Source organism: Urocitellus parryii, chromosome 14, assembly GCF_045843805.1.
Source record: "Urocitellus parryii isolate mUroPar1 chromosome 14, mUroPar1.hap1, whole genome shotgun sequence".
In the NCBI taxonomy this organism is placed as follows: Eukaryota; Metazoa; Chordata; class Mammalia; order Rodentia; family Sciuridae; genus Urocitellus; species Urocitellus parryii.
In genome coordinates, this window is record NC_135544.1 from 54,506,858 (window position 1) to 54,531,027 (window position 24,170).

At 41.9% G+C, this 24,170-nt stretch overlaps 1 protein-coding gene and 1 pseudogene across 1 annotated transcript; one reads left to right on the plus strand and one right to left on the minus strand.

The window, feature by feature from the left end:
• The first annotated feature begins 3,386 nt into the window (after positions 1–3,386).
• Positions 3,387–6,114, plus strand: LOC144250052 (beta-defensin 13-like). The gene is made up of 2 exons (XM_077792417.1): positions 3,387–3,444; positions 5,972–6,114. The coding sequence occupies exons 1-2, from the start codon at positions 3,387–3,389 to the stop codon at positions 6,112–6,114; spliced, it is 201 nt and encodes a 66-aa protein (XP_077648543.1).
• A 7,034-nt stretch (positions 6,115–13,148) lies between these two features.
• On the minus strand, positions 13,149–15,251 carry LOC144250074 (nucleosome assembly protein 1-like 1 pseudogene; annotated as a pseudogene).
• Between the last annotated feature and the right edge of the window lie 8,919 nt (positions 15,252–24,170).

A 24,170-nucleotide genomic window follows, 5' to 3' on the forward strand; every position in this document is an offset into this window, starting at 1 on the left:
TGTGGCTCAGTGGTAGAGCGCTTGCCTAGTATGTGTGAGGCACTGGGTTGGATTCTCAGGACTGCATTCAGATAAATAAAGGTGTTTCTAAAACAAACAAAAAACCTGCCCTGAGACTCCATCTCACTACAGTTACAAAGGCTGTCATCACACACACACACACACACACACACACACACACACACACACAAAAGGGTGTCCTGGTAATGATGTGAAGTAAAAGGATCCCTTAGACACTGTTGAGGAGAATGTAAGTTAGTTTAGCCATAGTGGAAAACAGCATGCAGGTCCCTCCAAAAACAGAACAGAGACTACCAAGTGATCCCCCTCTCCAGCTTCATGGTGTGCATCTGAAGGAAATAAAATCAGCATATAAAAGAGATACTTGGCCCTAATGGTGGCACAACTGTAATCCCAGGAGCTTGGGAGTCTGAGGCAGGAGGATCATGAGTTCAGAGCCAGCCTCAGCAACAGAGAGGCACTAAGCAACTCAGTGAAACCCTGTCTCTAAATAAAATACAAAATAGGGCTGGGGATGTGTCTCGGTGCCTGAGGGACCGTAAGTTCAATTCCTGGTATCCACTCCCAATGAAAAAAAAAAGAGATACATGTATTTTCTCAGCTGTCTCCATAGGTGGAGCTGTTGGTTGAATTACGCCCTCTGGTGATAGAATGGTGTTAGTAGCAGCCTCCTGTTGTAGCTTTTCCCCTAATAGCCCCTTTTCCTTTAAATTTTCTTCCTCTGTCTGACCAGCTCAAGAGACCTTCTCTTTTGCTTGATCTAAAATGTCTTTCTCCATGGTCTAATGACCTCTCTGCACCAACGATTTGCTTGCTCATAAGCCAGTTGTTTTATTAATGGCATTGCTTGTTCTATATCCCCCAAAACTCCAGTAGCTGTTTGAATAATCCTATCTACAAATTCAGTGAAGGTTCATTAGCTCCCTGTATTACCTTAGATAATTGACCTTGTAAATCTCCATGTTCTTGTAAAGTCTTCCATGCCATAACTGCATCTGCAGCAATTTGTGAGTATATAGCAGGATCATATCTAATTTGTTGCTGCTGATCTTCATGAGGTCCTTTTCCTAACAACATATCTAGATTTCTCTGAGGATAACTGGCTGCTGCATATCGCCTAGCCATCTCCGTGCAAAATTCCTCATTGGCTACCTTCCATAGCATATATTGCCCTCTATTTAGCACAGCTTTACACATGCTAGCCCAATCTGCTGGCGTCATGTCCAAGTTGGTAATGGATTCGACCATGCTTACAGTGAAGAGTGCTTGGGGACCATAGGTTGTTACAGCCTCCTTTAACTGCTTCACTGTTTTGAAATCTTAAAGCACGGTGAATTCGCTGGCCTCCTTCCTGCTCAAGTACAGGGCATGGTAATCTTTGAGGTCCTGTCTCAGGATCCCATCTGTCAACTATGGGGGTTGAGGGCCACTCAACTGTCTCTATAGGTGGAGCTATTGGTTGAATTACGCCCTCTGGTGATAGAACGGTGTTCCTAGCAGCCTCTTGTTGTAGCTTTTTCCCTAATAGCCCCTTTTCCTTTCAATTTTCTTCCTCTGTCTGACCAGCTCAAGAGTCCTTCTCTTTTGCTAGATCTAACATGTTTTCTCCCATAGTCTGGACATCTAACAATTTACTTAACACTTTTTCAGTTTGTTTTTTACTAATTTCTAATCTACTATAAAGATAACACAACCCAACAAGATAACACAAAACAAAACCAAAACAGAATGAAACAAAAACAGAACAAAAAATCGTTGTATCAATTTTCCTATTTTCTCAACACGTACATTTGTGGTCTATTTCTATCTCTTCCTCAGGGGTGAACACCTTCAAACCTTGAGCCAACCATTTTTCCCAGTTTGCCTGAGAAAGTTCTAGGGATAGGCAGCTTGAAACAAAAACAAAACAAATCAAAACAAGAACACATTGTTTTTTGAAATGGTTACCCATTCTCTCGCCTTCCCAGCCAGACTGCGGCACTTTAACATTTGAAGTGCTTTTCCTCAATTTCACTTACCCCTGAGCTTCAGGCGTTCCCCACATAGGCCCCCAAATGCTGCAGTCTGGCTGGGCACAAATCATGAGCCACTGAAGCAGGAACAAACTTTATTTCTGAACTCCACCAGCACACTCCACACACGCTCCCGGGAACTCCCCCAAATGCCACACGGCTCCTCCAGGAACTCACCAACCCGAAATTCCTCCTCCAGAAATCCCTCCTCCTGCACTTTCCCAACCAATGGGAACTCTCTGGGAATCCCCACAAGAACTCCAAAGTAGCAGGGGAACTCCAAAGTAGCAGGCGAGGTGGACAGTAAAGGTCTAATATACAACCGAATCAATCCAGCATCATCTTAATGGCTTACCTCTCAACCAATACTATTGGCAAAATTCCAGGGGCCATTCCAACTCTGCTGTGGCTCTCAGCACATGTATATCTGTATTTTATGTGCTTCTCTTCACAATAGCCATGATATGGAATCAGCCTTGGTGCCTATCAAGAGAAAAATAGAGGGGTGGGTGGTAGTGCAGTGGTAGAGGGCCTGCCTAGCACATGTGAGGCACTGGGTTCTATCCTCAGCACCACACAAAAACAAATAAGTAAAATAAACATACTAAAATGAGAGAGAGAAATGAATGGAGAAAGAGCCTATCCTACATATAATACAATGGAGTATTCCCCAGCCATAAAGAATAAGGAAAGTGAATGGAACTAGAAGATGGCATGTTAATCAAATGAGCCAGACAGAAAGACAAGTATCATGTCTTGAGAATTAAACAATAATGAAAGAAAAATAAATGAAAATGATCATAAAGAAGAGGAGTGGTAAGGCCCTGGGAAGTGGGCAGGGGCAGGAGAGAAAGGGGATGGGAGGAGCAGAAGTAAGGGGATGGGCTTCCCATCACAAGGTCTGTGCAGATATGGAAGTGAACCCCACATTTCTTCCCTGAATACATGCTAATAATTTTAACATGTAAAAATAAGAAGAGCAAGTCATATGTAGAATCTTAAAATGAGAAGAAAATGAGTTGGGTTTGTAGGTCTTATGGAATAACTGGTGGTCCTCCAGATGGGGGTTGAAGGAAATGTGGGAGAAGTCTAGACAGAGTCACAGAATAGAGTATTCCAGACAAGGTTCCTTCTTACACTCTCATAATGTGACTAGGCAAAGTCTGACCTGTCCTCCCACACGCTACTCACTGGAGCATGAAAACAGTGTGTTCCCAATGAGCATTTCAGACCAAGGCTGACTTAAAGCCAGTTCAGAGCAGTAGAGTGAATCTTTGCCAACTTCCCTTGACTGAAGAGCTGGACTCCAGCTACTGCACCTCCCTCTTCCTCTCTCCACAGGTGTCTGAAGCCATGAGAATATTTTCCTTAATTTTTGCTGGCCTCATTCTTGTTGCTCAAATTTTCCCAGGTAAGAGGAAAGTGCTTAGAGAGGCAGAAGTGGCAACTGGTTCAGGATCTGTCTTTGGATAAGAAAGGTCTGCTTTTTACAAAAGTTTCTCATTCATTCTTGTGTCCTATAAAGGTCCCAGGCCAAACTAGTCCCTGGGATTCTGTCCTGTGCTCAGAAATAGAGCCAAGGGACCCACTGACCCATGTCATCTCTCACCAGGAGTTATCTCATTTGTTTTCCTAAAACCTCTACCAAGGGGTTTGGGCTTCTTTTTACTTTTACATCTCTTTCCGAGTTTGTAGCCTTCAACCCATCCTCAGCACAGGCCACAGTGATTGAGTATTATAAGAGGAAGTCCCAGAGGTACCCTCCAAACACATTGCTAATTTAGGAAAATAAAGCCTTTGTAGTCTAAGCTAAGTTAATAGCTTGTAGCTGGCAGTTTTCTGTGTTTCCTTAGTTGGTCCAATTCTCCTATCCTTAGATTATTTCAGACATTCTTTCAGTCTCACATAGTGATTAAAAAAAATGTATCATTAAAACCACTAACATCTTGATTCACTTTCTCTTGAGCCTTTGGTTCTTCTAAAGGATCATTCTTGAAAGCAGGTAGGGTGAGACCAAAGGGCAGTCAGGAGCAACGTCCTCATGCCAGGTTCTCACTTGCAGAATCAGCCCCTTAGCTTCTGCTCCCAGCCTCTTTCCACAGATGTCAGAAGGTGGATTCCAGCCAGGAAAATATGTTTTAAACTGTTCTCTCCGCCCACAACCAGGACTCCACATTAGTCACGTCAGTATGTAGAAGGAGATTCTTAAGAGCTTGCTATCTCCAGAGCTGAGCCCGGGCGTGCTTGAATCCCAACAACAAGCACAACTGGGACCCAAATTATGACTCTATGACCACAACAACTGTGAAGAGTCTCACAGATGAGTACGCATCTAATGGTCAAATAAGGGGACAGAGATCAGGAGTTTCAGCTACTCAAGGTTAAATCTCCATTTCAATCCTCATCAGCTGTTTGAATTCTGTACTTCAGTTTCCTCTCTATAAGTGGAAGAGATAATAGGATTTCTTTTAATTTAAGGAATTTGCTACATTAATTACATGGTGACTTGTTAAAATAAGGAAACTTAAAAATAGAGTGACTAACAAAACATGGAAATCTGTTTTGTTTTTATACAAAAGTCCAAAAAGCCCCCAAATTCAACTAGGTTGGGCTAGAGGCTCTCCATCAAGTTATGCTGAGATTAGGCTGAAGTTCAACCTCGACATCCTAACCATGCCACTGTATGATCAGGTTCAAAAGACGCTCTAAAAGTCGAGCATGAACTCTCAGTAGAGACATTGAGGGACAAGTTTAAACACAGGCAGTGCTTGTCATTCCCCTCCTTCTTTGGGCCCAACTTAATAACATGGCCATATTGACAAATGAAGCTAGAAGCTGACATTCTAAGTTAAGTATCTCAGTGTCCAGCAAAACCCAAAGGTTCTGTAACTAAACACCTGACTGGGAAGGTGACTGCTTGGGGGCAATCTCTATATTCACTTAACTGCTTGAACAGGGCCAGAAACATACCCTGTGTGTTTACAGCTGGCAATTATTATTGCTTTATTGTCCCTATTGTTACTTTTTATTATTCTCTGCCCCAATTCAGGGTTTGAACACCTCAAACATATGTCATGTTAATCATATGTTCAGATGTTTATATCCTCAGTTGCATATCGGACTATTTAAAATAGTCCAATTTGAGCAGATTTACATTGGTCTTAACCCTAACTTGGGCACTACCAACGTGGTAATATTTTATGTACATTGCAGTTAATATGTACCCTTTCCCCTTGGTTTACTCTTTCTAAGAATAAGCATTACTTTCAAGAGTAACTGCCAATTCCTTCAATGTTTCTCCTGAGTGTTCATATTCCCATTTTTAAAAAAATCATTCAAAAATAAATTGTATTCTTTTCTAATAAATTCCTATTTTGGATGAACTCTTTTGCCTATCCTCTCTAAATATGTGTGCCAGAATTAACTGCAAGTTTCTAGTCCTGTTCTTTGAAGGACAGAGTGAGAAAGACTAGCACCATATTTCTTTTATCTTTAAAGCTATGAAACTGTAAGATCACATGACAAGGCACATTAAGGTCTATCAGTAAGCTGCTGATTCTGCCAATAGTAGAGTCTGCCTTTCCCCCTGTATTAGACACTATTAATTGGCGATATTAAAATAACTTGTTGGAAACAATTGTTTATTAGAGTTAGAAAAAAAAGACTTTTTGTTTCTGGGTAAGCTATGCATAATCTTGGCAGAGGGAACATTTTTTGTCCTTCCTAATTGAATATCTAGTAAGGACATTGCATGTACTGCCCCAGGGCTCTGAGCTCAGGCATGGGTGTTCAGGTAATAGCCAATTTTTCGAACTTTAGATTCATACTCTATCTCTAGGAGACTTTGTAGTCAAGAATTCTGAATTTGGCTTAGTGATGATTTTTCCTTCCAGTCGCTAAGTATAGCTAACTGAAGACTAACTGCTTTCTTCACTTAGCAGGGGGAACATTTCGTAGAAGAAAACTCTGTGCAAAACTGAACGGTCGCTGTGAAGCAGAATGCCTTTCCTTTGAAGTAAAGATTGGGGGCTGTAGAGCTGAATTAACACCTCTTTGCTGCAAAAAGAAACAGAAACATTAAAAGCTAAGCACCAGCTACAAAAATTAAAAAGGGGAAGATACACTGGAAGGAGCTGTGATATCAGTGGGGGCAAACCTCTTGGGATCTTCTCTTTGACCTCCAAGATTTGGATAATCTGGAGCTCTGTCAGTCAACCCCAGGGCTGAACACGCCCCAGGCACACTGTTGACTGATCCCAAAGACAGAGCTTGGAAGACTCAACAGAGGAGGTTTGGACACTTTATCCCTCACTCCCTCCTTAGTGGCTGCGTGCCAGGATACAAGGGAGGGCAGCACCATGCCTAGAGCCGGGGATTCATAGATAGGAACTGCAGTTGCTTTGGGACTGGTAAGCTCTCCCATTCCTCTAACTCTCCTCCCTGAAGAGTGGCAGTGGGACTGCACAGGTAGTGCCCCTACTCTTATGGATGCTACTCAAGGACCTGGCTCCTAGGTTGCGTGTCTCTGAAAGTTGCCAGGGATTGGCCCTCGCTCGTCCCCCTGGACCATGCAAACACAGAGGAGATTATAAAGGGGCCTGACAGCACTCCCTGTGCCTCTCTCCACTGGCTCAGAACAGAGTGAAGAGGCTGTGAGGTTCAGCTCCTTACCTCTCCCTGGAGAGGGTCAGACTGCTCACCTAATGTCCCAACTCTGCCAAGTGTCTGGCTTCTATCTATCCTGTACCTGGGACAGGCAATCATTAGTTCTACAGGGTCTTGGATGGGTATGTGGGTGCTTCTGGTGGCTTCTTCCCCTAGCTTGCTCCAGCAATAAAACCAAGACTGTGGCTTCTTTCTGGGTGGAGTTAGACCAAATGTCTCATGCTCCAGCTTTTCCAGCTACTACCTGGAGACCTGGCTTCTAACCCAACTCTCTCTGGGAGTTAATGGGCCTGGCAGTCAGGAGTCCTCTGCGAGCTGAATGTGGGGGGGGGGCAATCATCTCACTTCTTCCCTGTACTCACATTTTAAATAAAAACAAAGCCTCCATTTTCTCCTAAGGAGGTGGACCACCCATCTAGCCCCTCAACTTTCCTGGTTGCTATTTGAGAGATGGGCCTCCACCCACTTGTCCCTGGAATTCACTAGGTCCATGGGGACACTATGGCAAAGTTCAAAAGAGCTCCCATCCTGACAGGTCTGCAGGAGGTTGCACTACTCCTCTCCTTGGCTCTGGGGGCGATTAACTTCAGCTGCCAGCTTCCCCTGAGCAGAGAGGAAACTCAGCCTTCACCTGGTACCCCAATTTTTTCAACTGCTACTCAATGAACAAGTTCCCCTATGGGCAGGAGGGTCTTGTGTGCAAGCCAGGAAGCAAGAGAGCAGGGAGGGATCAGGTTACTCTTTTATAACAACCTGGCTCACAGGAACTCACTCTGTCCCATAAACTCCATCCATCCTTCCTGAGGGTGGTCCCCTTATGACCGCATCATCTCTTAATGGCCCCTCCACAGCAGTACCATTATATTGTGGGCCAGATATCCAGCATGGGAACCTTGAGGGGATTTACTCAAAGAAGTTTCAAACTATAGGAGATGGCAGCACCTGGGGGTGTGACAGTTTTGAAAGCCCCAGCAAACTCTCCTACAGGAAAATGAGACTGGGAAGACCACAGGGTAAGAATGAAGTTTTAAAGTAGAGATTCACATAGTAGATGATTTATGGTTGAATTTAAAGTAAGTACATATAAAATGATGAATGTTAAGAAGAAGAAAATAGCATCAGGGCAAACCTCAAACTGGGCAGGACAGAGCTAAGTAGGCCATCTGTGCGTGGCCCGGCAGCCATGACAATGTGGCCCCTGAATACTGACCTATGCGGGGTATCGAGGGATAAGGGTGGAAGGCATGCTTGTGTACTCATGGCAGTAATGTTCGCTGAAAGAGAATGAAATCCTAATTGCTCATGTTGACAAATGAATCTGTCTGGTTTAAAATGGAAAAATCAAGACACAACATTATTGTAGTCAGCTATTTCACTGCTGTGACTAAAGGACTCAACCAGAACATCTGTAAGGAGGAAAAGTTCATTTTAGGGTTCTCAGTCCCTGTGGTCTCCATCCATGGACAGCAGCTTCATTCCTCAGGGCTCTAGGGGAGGCAGGAACAACATGGAGGAAGGGTGTGGCAGAGGGAAATGGCTCACCTGGTGGTCAGGAAGCAGAGAGAGAGACTCCACTGGCCCGATAAGCATGTACACCACAAAGCCATGCCCCAATGCCCACCTCCTCCAGCACACTCTACCACTTCAGTTTCCACTCTGTTAATCCCTGTCCGGGGATTAAATCAGGGATTGGGGTTAAGGCTCTTACAACCCAATTATTTCTCCTCTGAACCTTCTTGCACTTGAGCTTTAGGGGGACACCACATCTGAACCATAACAAACGGTATTATATGGAAACTTGAGAACTCAGTAAGTACGAATCAGTGAAGAATCACACTTTCTTCTGAAGTAAACGAGGGGGATCTCAGGTAAGTTTGAACCCTTACTCTTTCCTCTTTAAACCATTAAGATCCACTCTCCTTAGAGGCCCTCTGTCTCCCAAAGACGCTGAGCAGTGGAAGGTATCTCTAGCCCCGCCTTTCACTCAGCTCCGAGGATAAGCACACCTGTTCTTCCTGCTGTAGAGGGACATGTATGGGTAGGGTGTGCCTGCAGTTGTAGCCGCTTGAGAGGCTGAGGCAGGAGAGTGCTAGAGTCCAGGACTTCAGGGCCAGCCTAAGCAACATAGACAGACACCCTGTGTTAGCCAGCTGTCTCATCTCTGTGGCCAAAAGACCTAATGAGAACAACTTTAGAGGAGGACAGTTATTTGGAGCTCACAGTTTCAGAGGTCTCAGTCCACATACAGCTGACTCCATGGACCTGGGCCCGAGGGTGGGCAGAACATCCTGGTGGCAGGGTGTGAAGGAAAGCAGCTCAGGATATGGCGATTAGGAAGCAGACACAGAACTCCACTCACAACCCAAAGGCACACCCAAGACACACCTCTTTAGGCCACACCCTGCCAGGCTTCAGTTTCACCCAGTTAATACCTACCGTGGGATTAAGGCACTGGTTAGGTCAAAATAATCTGCACATTTCACCACTAAATGTTCTTGTATCTTCTTACACAGGAGCTTTTGGAGGTCACCTCATATCTAAACCATAATGCCCTCTCTGAAAATCAATCAGTAGTTCTGTGTTACTTCACCACAGGGATACGTTCTTAGAGATGCATCATCAATTGGTTTTAGCATTGTGCAAGTGTGACATGACTGTCCAAAGCCAAATTAGAGACCTAGCTGGTGGCTCTACCAGGAGTCCACACCTGCCGTACTGTGTCCCCAGTTGGTTCTGGTGCCTGCTGGGAACAGAGCTTGTTCTAGTTCTGGGGACTTCTAGGACTGCCCTCTTCTCAGAAGAGCTCATGTCCTACTGGGATTCATCTACAGGGACTGTGTGAAATCATTCTGGGCCACTGTAGGGAGTCCTAATGTAGAAGTCTGCCTGGAGACTTTCCCACGTGGGTGCTATTCATGTGCTTTCTCTCTGCTGTGAGGCTCTCCTGTCCTAAGGATGAAATGTTGAGCCAAGGCTCTTGGGGAGTTTCCAAGGAAAATTGTCCACAAGGTGGTAGAATCACAGAACCAGGGATGTAGGAAGGGTTTACCAACAGGTTGCCCATGAGGGGCAGTGCCTCCCAGGAGGCCACCTTTCAGAGTCAGCAGCCTGGGCAATAATAGGCCTAGTCTGCCCAGAGGAAGAAAGCAGCCTAGGCCTAACATGCAGGACCATCTGTGAGCAGTGGATGGAATTCCACTGAAAATTTCACTTCATTTTTCTGATGCTCACTGATGATTTCTTTTGCCTCCTCCATTTTGATATTGGAATCCTCTAATAATTTTTCATTTTAGCTATTAAACGTCTCCATTCCAGAATTTTTGTTTTATTCCATTTTTATACCTTAAATCTTAATTTTTTAAAATTGAATTTTTCTCCACTTTACAAAACATTTTTCTGGCTTTCCTTTAGTTTTTAGGCCATGGTTTCTTCAAGTTGTCTGGGCATAATTGAGACAGTTTTTAAAAGCCTTAGTCTACTGTTAAGTGAAAACATTATTCAGTGACACTTTTCAAAGTTCCTGGAGAGCTAGGCTGAAGTCCCTGGCTCTGGGGGCCATTAAGCTAGGTTCTCCTAGCTGTCCCAGAAGACTAATTGAAGAATCCAGCCATGGTGAAAGTAGGAAAAGGACCTTCATCAGTTCACCCCGAGTAGGGAGATGGGGGGCTTACTTCCTGAGCCTTGCCTTGGGGTGCTTACGTGAGCTCCTGGAGTGTAGACAAGGGGAGCACAAAATCACAGTCAGGCAGTCTTGGGCCAATGGTGGATGGCTTGGTGGTTATCTTGGGAGTGGACTGCCGCCTGGTGGTAGTATGGACTCATCACAGGGTGTTTATCCATCCGACCTCTTCCTGGAATCCAGGAGTTGCCTGAAGGAATGACTCAGAGCAGTTAGAGTAAAAGCCTTTAAGTCTTTGGCATGTTTTCACATACTTCTTCTTAAATGTATGTATTAATGGGTTCTGTGTGATTGTACTGTACACGCACATGGTGTGCCCACATCAAATCCAACCCCCTTCCCACCATCTCAAACACACCCTTATATAACTAATAATCACTGGTCTTTCTATAAAGGAGAAGCTCAGAACTTGAAAAGAGAACTTGAAGTACTGTTTCAGGATCATATAACTTAACATAATGTCCTACAGATCACACTTTTTGCTGTGTATGACAGCTCTTTTTCCTTCTCTATGGCTGAATACTACACCACTGTATATATGCATCATATTTTCTGTATCCAGTCCTCTGTTGGTGGGAACTGGGCTGATCTCTTGTCTTAGCTAGTGGGATTGAGGTGCTATAAACATGGATGTTCAGGTATCTTATTGATGTGTTGATGAGTATTACTATGGATTCAAGCCCAACCTGGGGGTACCCAGATCACATGGGATATCTATTTTCATCTATTTGAGGGAACTCCATAATGTTTGGCATAATGGTTAATTAATTTATATTCCCACCAAAAGTGAATAAAAGTCTCATTTCCTCCACATCCTCAGGGAGAAACAACCTACAGAATGTGAGAAAATATTAAACAACCCTTCATCTGACTGTGTTAATATTCAGAGTATATGAGAAAACAGAAAATCTTAATAACCACAAAACCACAAACTTTATTGTAATAAAAATGTATGGATGACATGTATAAACACTTTCCAAAAGAAGACATAAAAATGACCAAAAAAATGCATGAAAAAAATGCTTAGTATCATCAGTTGTCAGTTACATGCAAATTAAAGTCACAATGTAATACCCTCTTGCTCCATTAGAATGGCTCTTCTCTAAGAAAAAGACAGAAATACAAGCAAGGATGTGGAGGTTGCTCATCCTTCAAGTCAAAGCTGAGAGTTGTGAGGCCACTGGTGCTGTGTTTAGAAGATACATTTTATGTCCTTAAAATATATTTTTAGATGTTGGTGGACCTTTATTTTATTTATTTATGTGCAGTACTGGGGATCAAACCCAGTGCCTCACACATGCCAGGCAAGTGCTCTACCATGGAGCCACAACCCCAACCCTAGCAGACACATTTTCTTCTTAACAGATCTCAAACTCTTGAAGTCTCTATTGTGTATGGGAGCAGGTGGAGAAGTGTTCAACAGGCCTGGGGAATCAGGAAATTTGGATGTCAGGAATGGGTGGTGGATCAGAACCGTGTGAGTCTCTGGCCATTGAAATTGGTTTTATTTTTGCATGACTTTTACAGTGGGTGTTATACCAATACCAAAACCCTCAAATAACTCTCAGGCCACACATTGCCATTCCAATTAAGCCTTTATTGCTGTCCAGAGGTGAACACTCTACTCTCTAAATGCGAGATAGTCAGAGTGGTGCCTCATATTTAAGCCAAAAAAACCACAAAAGGGATTTTAGGGGGATCTAGCCAATGCAAGCCAGCCAAGTTACAGAAGCGGGAGATTGCAGTCAGGTGGTAGGAGGCTTAGCCAATCAGAATAAGCCCAGTTACCCCAGTTACAGAAACAAAGCCCAGGTAGATAGTTCCATGGTTTTGAGGGTTTCTACAACAAAAGGGAACAAAAAACAAAAAAACAACTTGCCCCAGTCATGACCTTTCTACATGTCATGACTGTTTCACAAAATGGAGTCACTAGAGTCAAGACTTCCGCCTCATCACAGTGGAAATTAGTAAGTGAAAACTCTTTGTGGATTGAAGGCACAAATTCCATTTTGATTTGCCATTTGCAAGGGGGACTGAAACATGTGTTTGAAACCAACTTCTGGGACTCCACAGGTCCAGCATCTGCGCTGTGAGGATGGAGAGCTGAGGCTCTGCTTTAACACAACAAAATCACTCCCATTTTGTATGTAGCTTATTTCACTAAATACAATGTCCTCTAGTTCCACCCAGGTGACTACAATAATGTTTCTATGTCTTGAAATAGAAAGAAGACATTGTTTGTATATTCTCACCCAAATGAAATGATAGACATCCATAATACGTACAAGTATCAAAACATTGCAAAGTACACTCTAGGTAGAAACAATGATCATATCTCAATTAAAACAAGATAAAAGGGTACACAGTTACAGCTTGCATATGAGTTCCTTTTGAAATTTACATTTAGTTTGCTCTGTTTCACAAGTGAAATAATTTACAAATTCAAATGCCTTTGAAAAAAGTGTCTCAGATCCAACAATCTAATGAACACATTAATTGTACAAATGTTGCATTTTCCCACTGGTTTATCTCTGATCTCAGAATTATCTGAAAATTATATTAGGTTTGAAATATATGACATATTTTATCTAGCTTTTTTTTCTTTTTTTTTTTAAATATTTGACATTTTTATTTTAGGCTGCAAAAACAAAAACAAGCAAACAAACAACAAAAAACTTGCAATAGGCTCATCACATGATGGAGATTCATCGTTTCCAGGAAAGCAGAAGGTAGATCGGTGCAGGTTATTCTCAAGGCACATACATCTTGCTTCACTGTTGCTTGCATTCTGCTGGGTTTTGATCCTTTTTGAGTCATAGTCTGGATTATTTTCCTCATCTCCTTCGTCTTCCCCTTCCTCATCCACTTCTTCACCTTCTTCATCATAATCATCATCATCATCTTCAATAGCTTCTCCAGTGAAGTAGAACACTGATGTTGGGATTATATGCTCTCATAAAAAGTGACCAATTTCAAAGTCTACAGCAAGAATAGCTTCAGCAGCATCATCCAGATCTCCACTGTCAGGAACTTCAGGAGGGGCGAAAAATTAAAGAAAACTGTTTTAGTCACAGTACAAACTGCCCCATGTCTCTTGTGTTTCTGCTTCTTCTTAATAGTTTTCAAAGTGACATTCTTTCCTTTTCCCCAATCTATCTGGCACCCTGTGCAACCCATAATTTTGGGCCCATCAAAAGAAAAGGGATCAGGGTTATCTCATCGAGGGAAAAGACCAAGTCATGAGTCATAGCCCTACCGCCCCAGACTACAGTGGTCTTTCAGATCCCCGTGGTGCTTCAGGACTTAAAGTGTGGCATCAGTGTGACCCCATCACACCCATGGTGGAAACTGCAGTAGCTCCAGTGGCAATGGTTTGGAGCCCTAGAAGCTATGGCTCCACCCATCACTTTTGCACTCCAGTTAATTCTAATTAATGCAAGATGTACCTTAATACTCAACGGTGACCTGGATCCCCAAATATGCATGCATACTAAAATCGAATTGGTACAGAGAAGAATAGGTGACACACAAATTCATGAAGCATTTCACATTTATTCAATGGATCAATGGATAAAGAAGTCAGACTGCATTTCCAGTGGATGAGAAAATGGACCACACAATGGAATGCTATTCATCTATAAAAATAATGATATGCTATCAATTTAACATGGATGAACCTGGAAGACATTGTGTTAAAAGAAATAAGCCAGGCATGGAAAGACAAATGCATCATGAGCTCATGTGATATAAAAACATTCATATCATAGAAATTGAGAATAGAATATTAGTTATTAACGGCTGGGAGGATAGGAAGAGATTGGTCAATGGATACAATGTTACAGTCAGTAGGAGGAACAAGTTCTGATGTCTTATTGTATAATTGGGTGATTATAGTTAATGATAATATATCATCTATTTCAAAATAGCTAGAAGAAGGGCTGGGGCTGGGGCTCAGCGGTAGAGCGCTCGCCTAAGACAAAATAGCTAGAAGAGAGGATTTTAATTTTTAATTTCTTTCATCACAAAGAAATGATTAAATGTTTAAAGTGATGGATAAGCTAATTACCCTAATTTGATCATTACACAGTTGTATACATGTATCAAAATATCACATGGTATTCCATAGATATTTACAACAATTGTGTCAGTCAAAAATAAAACTTTAACATAGAAAAAAAAAAAGAAAAGGGATCAGAATCATCTGGTTCTGACCTTATCCTGTATGTCTTTGTCAACACTTCACTTGTGAAATATTCTTTGGGTTCAAAGTGAAATTCTAAGATAAAACTCAGGCTGGCCAGCATCTGAGAACTTCACTTTAATATCTTTCAAGTGCTTCAGAGTAGTTCATCATGTTCCTGAACCATGTCACTGAGCAAGTCAATGTTCTTAAAAACAGTCCACCAAAATGCAGGAATTCCTTTAGGGTCTTCTTTTTCTTCATCTTTTTTCTCATCTTTTAGTTTGGTCTTTTATTTCAGCTCCTCTGAAATTTCCTCTTCTTCATCTGGTTTCCATTCAGATTCTTCTTCTGGATGTTCATAAATTGCATTAATGATCTCAAATCGCTTATCAAACAGAGGCTGACAGAGAACAGCATACTTCCTTTAAAGATCATGAACTTCCTCATAGAATTTGGCTTCTATCTGTGCACATTTAACTTGAAGGTTTTTGAGAGCACTCACTCATCTTTTGACCACCCTAGGCAAGCTTTCAGTGTATCCTGTTGGAGTTTCTACCAGACCATCAAGTCTTTCTTGAAGAACTGCAAGAATCTGAGGATTTTGCATCATCTGAACAGTCAGTTGATGCGCTTTGATTTTTGTTTCTTCACCAGTTTCTTCTACTACTTCTTCAACATCATCCAAATCTTTCTTTCTTTATTTATTTCTTTATTTATTTTATTGTTGGTAGTTCAAAACATTACATCTATTTTGATATATTTCACAGTTTGATTCAAAAGGGTTATGAACTCCCATTTTTACCCCGTATACAGATTGCTGAATCACATCAGTTACATCAATTACATTTCCATTGATTTACATATTGCCATTCTAGTGTCTGATGAATTCTGCTCTCTGTCCTATTCTCTACTATCCCCCCTCCCCTCCCCTCCCCTCCCCTCCCCTCCCCTCTTCTCTCTCAACCCCCTTTACTGTAAAACACTTCTTCCACTTGTATTATTCTTTCCTTACCCCTCACTTCCTCTTGTATGTAATTTTGTATAACCCTGAGGATCACCATCCCTTTCCATGCAATTTCCCTTCTCTCTCCCTTTCCCTCCCACCTCTCATCTCTATTAATGTTGATCTTCTTCTCCTGTTCTTCGTCCCTACTCTGTCCTTAGTTACTTCCCTTACATCAAAGAAGTCATTTGGCATTTGTTTTTAAGGATTGGCTAGCTTCACTTAGCATAATCTGCTCTAATGCCATCCATTTCCCTCCGAATTCTATGATCTTGTCATTTCTTAATGCAGAGTAATACTCCATTGTGTATAAATGCCACATTTTTTTTTTATCCATTCATCTATTGAAGGGCATCTAGGCTGATTCCACAATCTTGCTATCGTGAATTGTGCTGCTATGAACATCGATGTAGCAGTGTCCCTGTAGCCTGCTCTTATTAGGTCTTTGGGGAATAGACTGAGAAGGGGAATAGCTTGTGGAGGGCTCTGAAGGAAAGCATGGAACCCACCTCTCGGCCCAGGTGGGGACCAAGTATTGACAGATATAATCAAAATCTGGAAGCCAGAGAAGAATTTCAAAGAACAGATTGCAAAATGATTTCTCAGTGTACCACCAATGGTTTATTCATCTCTATATTTGAGTCTTTAACAAAACTTCTAGACAATTATGTACATGTGAGGAGTCCACCACCAGTTTTCAAAAAAAAAATCATCATTTTCAAGTCACAAGTTATTTATTCCAAACTCTAGAGGGGAAGAGAAAGACCTGGACTTTTAATGGAAAAAATATCGTATCATTCATCTCACAATTATGTATTTCTTACAAACACTTGAACCACACAAATGTATTTCTTTTAACAAATACATCTTTAAGTGTAGAGACATAAAAATCATCCTTCAGACCACAGTAACCCAAATTCATAGAAACTCAATATTATCTTTCATTTCTTATCTACTAAGTGCCTGAGAATCATTTAAGTGTTGTTTTTGTGAACCTGTATATAAACAAGTATTAGCTCAGAAAGGTTTACACAGATCTCCAGGTAAGTAACATTGATCCAGGACCCAATGATTTCCAAATCAGATACATGGAATACAGAACTGTGATGCAAATGTGTGAGTCATTTTTTAACAGGAATGTCCACAGGGATTAGGTTGATTGCATTAGACAAGGCATGTGATCCCGTGGCCCCAGGGCAGTATCCAATGTCCCTCCCTTTTCTCTGACATCTAGGAAGCTGACTCTGCTCCTGTGGTGTTTGCCCAGCAGCCACCTTCCTGACAACCTGCTGACAGACCAGAGGTGGACAGATGGACCTCAGGTTGGATTCCCTTCCCAATGAGTTCTTCAGATTATGGCTGGGGAAAAGAGTAGAGGAGAAACAGGAAATGATGGAGGTGTAGGTCCTTGGGTAAGCCTAACTTCATTGTAAACAGAGGGTGTTTGCATTTAGAAAGATAATATTAATCATTCAACATTTTAATGACTGCAGGAAGATTCAAATTTCAGAGGAAACCTACTCCACCATTATGAGTTCCATGGGCAGGTGGAGGAGTCCTATGGAAACTGATCATTTTCGCCATGGGCATTTCAAACTGTAAATTGAACAAATTAATGGGCTTCAACCTGGTAGTTCCATCCATGCACATGTCAAGCCTTCCCCTGTTCATCATCCACCTTCTACCCATTTCCCCTCCCCTCTGTCTTCAATTTCCATCTCTCACCCTGGCCACACCCTTCCCAGTCCTAGCGGATCCCTCTTCTACCTTTGGGTCATCTGTTTCCTTCAGTTTCCACACATGAGAGAAAACACTGGAGCCTAGGATGACGGATCTTCCAGTAGCAGGCAAGCTCCTAACAATGACAGGATTTCCTTCCTAATGGCTGATATGAGTGGTTAGTTTACTTTTTGCTTTTTCTCTTGTGCCCTCCTCAGTTTGGGTAAATATAAAGGTGAATGCTGGCTCCACAGAATAGGTTTCTAAAAGTCCCCCCCTTTCAATTGCACAGAAGCATTTTGAGAAGCATTGTTTTTAGAACCTCTTTAAAATTTACTAAAACTCAGCAGTGATCCTATCTACCCATGGATGTTCCTTGGGAGAATCTTTACAACAACTGGTTCAATTCCATTCTTGTTTTTTCAATATATACTGAGGTTAATTTTGAAAGGTTATGTTTTGCCCAGAAATTTGTCCATTTCCTCAAGATTTTCAAATTTATTTTATATACATATATTAAAGAATTCCTCATGATTCAGGATTCTCTGAGTTTCTAGGGTGTCAGTTGCAATGTCTCCTGTCATCTCTGATTTATTCAGGTCACCTGCCTCTCCCCTGTTATTTTTGTTTATATTTTCTTGTTCCTCTAGCAAAAGTTTTTTCATCTTTATTTATGATTTCATCACAACAGTTCTTTGTGTTATGTATCATTGTTCTTGTATGTTCACTTCTTTCTTTTGTGATATTTATTATTTAATTTGTACTACTGTGTTGGATTTGGGTGTTTCCTTAGACTGTTTATTGGAGATTATACACACACACACACATATATATATATATTTAAATGTATATATATATATATATATATATATATATAACTAGGCACTCACTGCTAGAAGCTTCCCTTTTAGTGCTCCCTATTGTGGCATCCCACAAGTTTTGCTATATTATAATCCCATTTTCATTAGGTTAGCAACATTTTTTAAAAAAATTCTCCCCTTCACTTTTCAAACATTTAGTGTTTCTTGAAAAGAAATATAGAATCATCTGGCAAAGGGACATCACATTGTGGGTAACAGACTTGACTCTGTGGTCATGAGTTCTGCTCAGTGTACAGGGGAAAAGTATTTGTTTCTCTGTGAATATGATATCTTTTCTATTATTTCCCTTGTAATTCAGAAAATTCTAAAAGCAAGCCCCTGAGGAAGGCAGACCTGACTCCAAGGAGATGAGACAGTGGACGGGTCATTCCCCACAGCCTCAGCCACACAGACTCATGAAACCCAGAATGTGAAAGGCAGCAGTGGGTCCCAGGGCTCCCCCACCAGAGGAGGAGGACCCCAGGTAAGTGGAGGCCAGGGGGTGACTTGGATCAATGAGCCTGGGTTAGGTCCTGCATGCTTCTGTCTCTGTAACTGAATTGTCCATCCCAGTCCCCTGAGGGCCTAGCCTGGGAACTCCTCACCAGGCCAACTGGTCTGTTGAGATGCTGCCAGAGTCCACTGTATCTCCAAATAAGTATCATATCCAGCCAGGATGTTGTGCATTGGTTGAAACCTGACTCCATATCCTCTCTTTCAGGATCTCCAGTTCTTCCTATTAGTGCCCTTGTCAAATCTGTGCTTTGGGAATGACCCTACAATCTCAGATAGCATAGTAATCAATAGGTCCCCCATCTGAATCCCTCCTAAAAATGCAGTACTGAGCTCAGACTAGAAAATCTGTCTTTTCTTGGTAATGGAGCCATGGCTGTGGTTCTGCTGATATACCGAGAATTTCATTTTCCACCCACAGGTGAAGGGCAAGAACTGTGGGATTTTTGGACACAGAGCCAGGATCAGAAGATGCCTAATGAAGTGCTGGGATGGGGCACTTTTCCCCACAACCCTTGGGCCCAAAGGAGAAAGAGAACCAGGAACCAAAAAGCCTGCAAATCTCCAGAACACAGGGGAGTTTAACCAGCCTGTGGGCAGAAGGATCCATGCAAAGGTGAGCATTGGAAGTGTGGTAGTCTCCCTCCAGCATTGCAGCCCAAGCTAGCTGTCTCTCCTTCTCCACACCACTGCACTTCCATCTCCAGGCAATTACAGAAAAACTGGAAAAACAGTCAAGAGGTCTAGGGTTGTGGCTCAGCTGTAGAGGGCTTGCCTAGCATGTGCGAAGCCCTGGGTTAAATCCTCAGCACCATGTAAAAATAAATAAATAAAATAAAGGTATTGTGTCCAACTACAACAAAAAAATGAATATTTTAAAAAAGAATAGACAAGAACTCCATACAAGAAAGCCAAGCCCAGGAACTCATTTTTTTTTTCTAGTGTCAATCAGTAATTGGGAGGGGTCAGAGCACCTGTAGGTGATTGGCACATCACAGACACAAAACGAATGAAGAATATATGAAACTGCTTAGATGGACCATGAGAAGAGCTGCCTGAGGTTAGTGATAGGGTGTGACGTGAGCGAAGGCACAGACCTAGCAAAGGTCACAAGGCTTCAATATGTGTATTACCAAGCACTTAATAGGACCAGGATATTATACTCTGCTTTTCCACTTGGATACATATAATTGCCACTGTTTGTTCTGCAGAGAAGAGGAGCAACAGAAGAAGGCTCTATTCCAGAAATCTTCCCAGAGGCCCCAGGGGAAGCAGCCACCTAATTGGGAGGAAGTGGCAGAGTCCTGATCCTGTCTAAAGGTGAGTTTCCTCCAGGTGCCCTGCTCCTTTTCCCCTCTGGGCAGCACTTATTTACTTCACTTCCATGTCTCTTCTGCTTGGGAGATCTGTTCTAATCTGATCTGGACAATGTGACTGTTGTTTGTGTATTTTTCAGATGTGGCATTTCCAGTGCTTTGTAAGAGGACTTGCATGTCTCTCAGTAACATGGCAGGTGGGTACCGTTGAATCAAATCACTCCACAAGACCAAGTCCTACTGCAGGAGATTATTTACAGTGGGTAAGGCCCTCGACTTGTCTCCAAAACTCTTCAGCCATCAGAGTGCCCTCAAAATCACACTAGCCAATTACACTCTGTGGGAGTGAGACACTCCATGGAAGGGAAGACCACGCTCATCACACACAGGTGACTAAGAGAGCACTTTTGTCCTGAGGAGGCAAAGACACAGGGAACAGGCTGCACTTAGTGAATAGATGCCTTCCCAGCAGCGGAGTGGGTGAATCTGCTGAGACCCCCAACTGCTGGAAACAGACACAAAGACATTGACTCCATGAATTAAGGGAAAGTAAATTGACCTTAACATTGGCACTCAGTAAATCAGCATGTAAAGGGTCTTACATGAAGTCAATTCTAGGAAAACCTGAATTGATATGCATGTGTCTATAGTGAGCTGTAATAGAAGTGTAGGATTAAATTAATCCCTGTGGTCCCAGTGACTACCCTGGGGGATGTCTGGATGATCTCTGGGATCTCTGTCTTCTCAGCAGTACACTGACCTGAGAACATACCCCTTGACCCTGGAGTATGTCAGTGGAATCCAGTTTGAACAAAATATAGTACATGCATTTATCTTTCTCTATAGTGTGTGTTTCCACATGTCACAAAGCAGTAGCACATTAGCAAGAACATTTCTCACACAGATGACTTTCTCATGGTTTATCTCCAGTGTGGTGTCTTTGAAGCTGTCAGCAGCAATAAGATCAAATGAAGCCTTTCCCACACAATGACATCCATATGGTTTTTCTTTAGCATGAGCTCTTTCATGCTGTGTAGGATTAGAATATCAACTGCAGGCTTTCCCACACAGGTAACATTCATGTGGTTTTCCCTCAGTATGGATTTTCTCATGCTTTATAGAAATAGAAATTTAACTGAAGGTTTTCCCACACATGTAACATTCATATGCTTTCTCTCCAGTGTGAGCTCTCTCATGTTTTCTAGGACAAAAAGGACTAGATTTAAATGAGTCTTTCCAACATATGACACATTCATTTATTTTTTCTCTCCTGCTGTCTAGGACTGGAAGATTCTTATGTTGTTTATGCAAATGTTTCTTTCTCCAAACTTTAAACAGTTTTTGTCAAAATCCATATCTTAGTTAGGTATTGCAGTACATGCCTATAATCCAAGTGAATCAGGAGGCTGAGGCAGGACGATCCCACATTCAAAGCCAGCCACAGCAACTTTGTGAGGCCCTAAGCAACTTACTGAGACTCTGTCTCAAATGAAAAATAAAAATGAGTGGGAATTTGGCTCTGTAGTTAAGTACCCTTGGATTCAATCCCAAACTTACAAACAAACAACAAACAACAAACAAATCCATATCTCAAGCAAGTCTTGTGAGAACTGCAAACACAACTTGATACCGAGCCTCATGTTGGAGACTTTGGTGATAGATGCAGTTTGGGACATCTGTGGGTGCTGTAGTATGACCACTTGGACCCACCCCCAATGTTTTACCCAGAAAAGTCATTTCTATTTCTACTGCCCATGTGCATATCAATACCCAACAATGCCAAACTGAAAGTGAAGAAACAAAATGTTCCAAAAGCACAGTGTGAGGAATGAACTCAAACACCAGGCTGGGCTGTTGAAGATCCATTGGTAGGAGACCCCCTCAACTTGATAAGGTACACATTTCATAGTTGCAGGCTTTTCACCATGGGGTAACTAGAGTGACTTACATGGTAGAGGCCTTGCAGGAGGGAACAGAACCACCACAGACAGCAGTTTGCTTTGGCCTGCAGCACCACATCCAAAAATAAGATGCACTGAAGGCTTTCCTGCCCACATGACATCCCTGTGGTTTCTCTGCAGTGCAAGCCCCATGATGCTGTCTAGGACTAGAAGATTGACTCAGGCTTTCCTAGGCATGTGACATTCATTTTGTTTCTCCCCAGCGTGAACTTTCTCCCGCTGTCTAGAATGAGAAGATAGACTGAAGCCTTTTCCATGAAGATGATGTTCATATGGTTTCTGTCCAGTATTAGTGTTCTATGAGGCTAGTGGTATTAATAAAGACTTTATCACCTAGAGTAGCATCCCTCCAGGGTTGTCTAAGGGTGGAGTATGGCTAAAGGCTTCCTCACACATATGGCCATCATGTGGTTCTCTAATGTGGGTTCTCTCCTTACAGCTAAGTTTCCATAATGGACTGAGCCTTTTCCACACAGATGGAATTTATATGGTTTCTCTCTAGTGTGAGTTCCCTATGGGATCTAAGGTCAGAAACATCACTGAAGCCTTTCCCACCAAAATTACTTTGATGCAGTCTCTCTCCTGTGTGGGTCTCTTGTGTTCTCCCAGATCTTAAATTTGAATAAAGTTTTTGCCACCTAGTTGATATTGAAATAGCTTCATTCCAGCATTCTCCAGGGCTTGCAGCACTTTATAAGCCCTATCCTGCATACTTGATAGTCATATGATTTGCCTTATTTATGATTTTTCTGATGCTCATTATGATATAAGTTGACACTAGATGATGGTCCATACTGTTTGTGGAGATTGTATTGATTTCTTTTATGAGTTAACAAATGTTGAATCATTGCAGAGTTGTAAGTTGGTCCTTCCTCAATATCATCCTGTTTAAATGAATTTTCCTGCAGATACGATTTCTGCTTTGGTAAGAAATAGTAATTTGGTAATACCTCACCTATGTAAAGTCATATATTAATTTCTCTAGAAGAGTCTGAGACTAAACAGTCATAGTCTAAAGACAACAATCTTTGTGGTTTTACTTCTGTTTATACAGCACATTATGCTCAGGTAGACCAAATATGTCACATTTGGTAACATTCTCATTATTTGGCCCACAGATTAATTTTGAGGATTTTATTATGTTTCCAAAGCTAGGCATATGGGCAATGTTTATATGATTGTCCATTAAAAAAATATTCAAGTCCTGGTTTTGCATGTAAAACTTTAACATTGTCAGAGTTATTAGGAATGTAGACACAACATTTAGTTAAGTTCGTTAATGTCATCTGATTTTTTTTAAATTACATTTATTGGAATGACATCTGTGTTCAGTAAAGATCTCTTTGTTACGCAGGAATAGACAATTATACTAGTAAACATTGATAAAGTGTACCTGTGTAGAAGGTTAGGAAGACCTGTAGGCCTTAAACTGAGTAAAAACTTCTGGCTCTGGCAGTTTCTATTGATGGTTATCAGACATTCTTGCCTAAGAATCTCTCTTCTGTTGCCTCCAGTCTTACTTATTCTTGGGGGTGCTAACACAAGTGTACATCTTAAGTTACATTAAAATACTTTTTTAAATGCCCAGGAATAACTGTGCTTTGGTTTTTAACTGTTTTTGCCAGGTTTTTAAGATCAAACAAGGTCAAACTGACCTTGCTCCTATCTATTGGTAAGAGTCAGCTGAGTTCCCTTGGGGCACACTCTTGGGGAAGTCGTGAGCAGCATTTTAGCTCTGTAGTGCCATCTGCCTTAGGATGGGTCAAGGTCTTGCTGACCATGTGGCTTCCCTTGGAAGCATCAGGTATGTTTCCCCCTTCCAATGACCCTCCTCTTTGGCAGCATGCACACTGATTGGCTTTCTGTTCTCCAGTGGTCTCATTAGTCTCCCTAATTGGGAGGTTATGTGGCCCAGAGTGGCAAAGTTCTTCCTCTTTTCCTGGGTTCAGGCTGACTCAGAGAGCAAGAGCCAAATATTAGTTTTCTTGGCCCCTTTATTTTAACCTAAATTTTTAAGTTTGGCCTTAAACACCCAGCAAGTCAGTCTTATCAGTCTTAAAGTAAGAGTACTGGGCTTTAACTTTAATGTTTATAACTTTACAGTAAATTTTTTTAGCTGTATAAATAAACAAAATAAAAGTATTTAAAACAATACTTTTATTTTGTTTATTTATGTGATGCTGAGGATCGAACCCAGTGCCTCACACATGTAAGGCAAGCAGTCTACTGCTGAGCTGT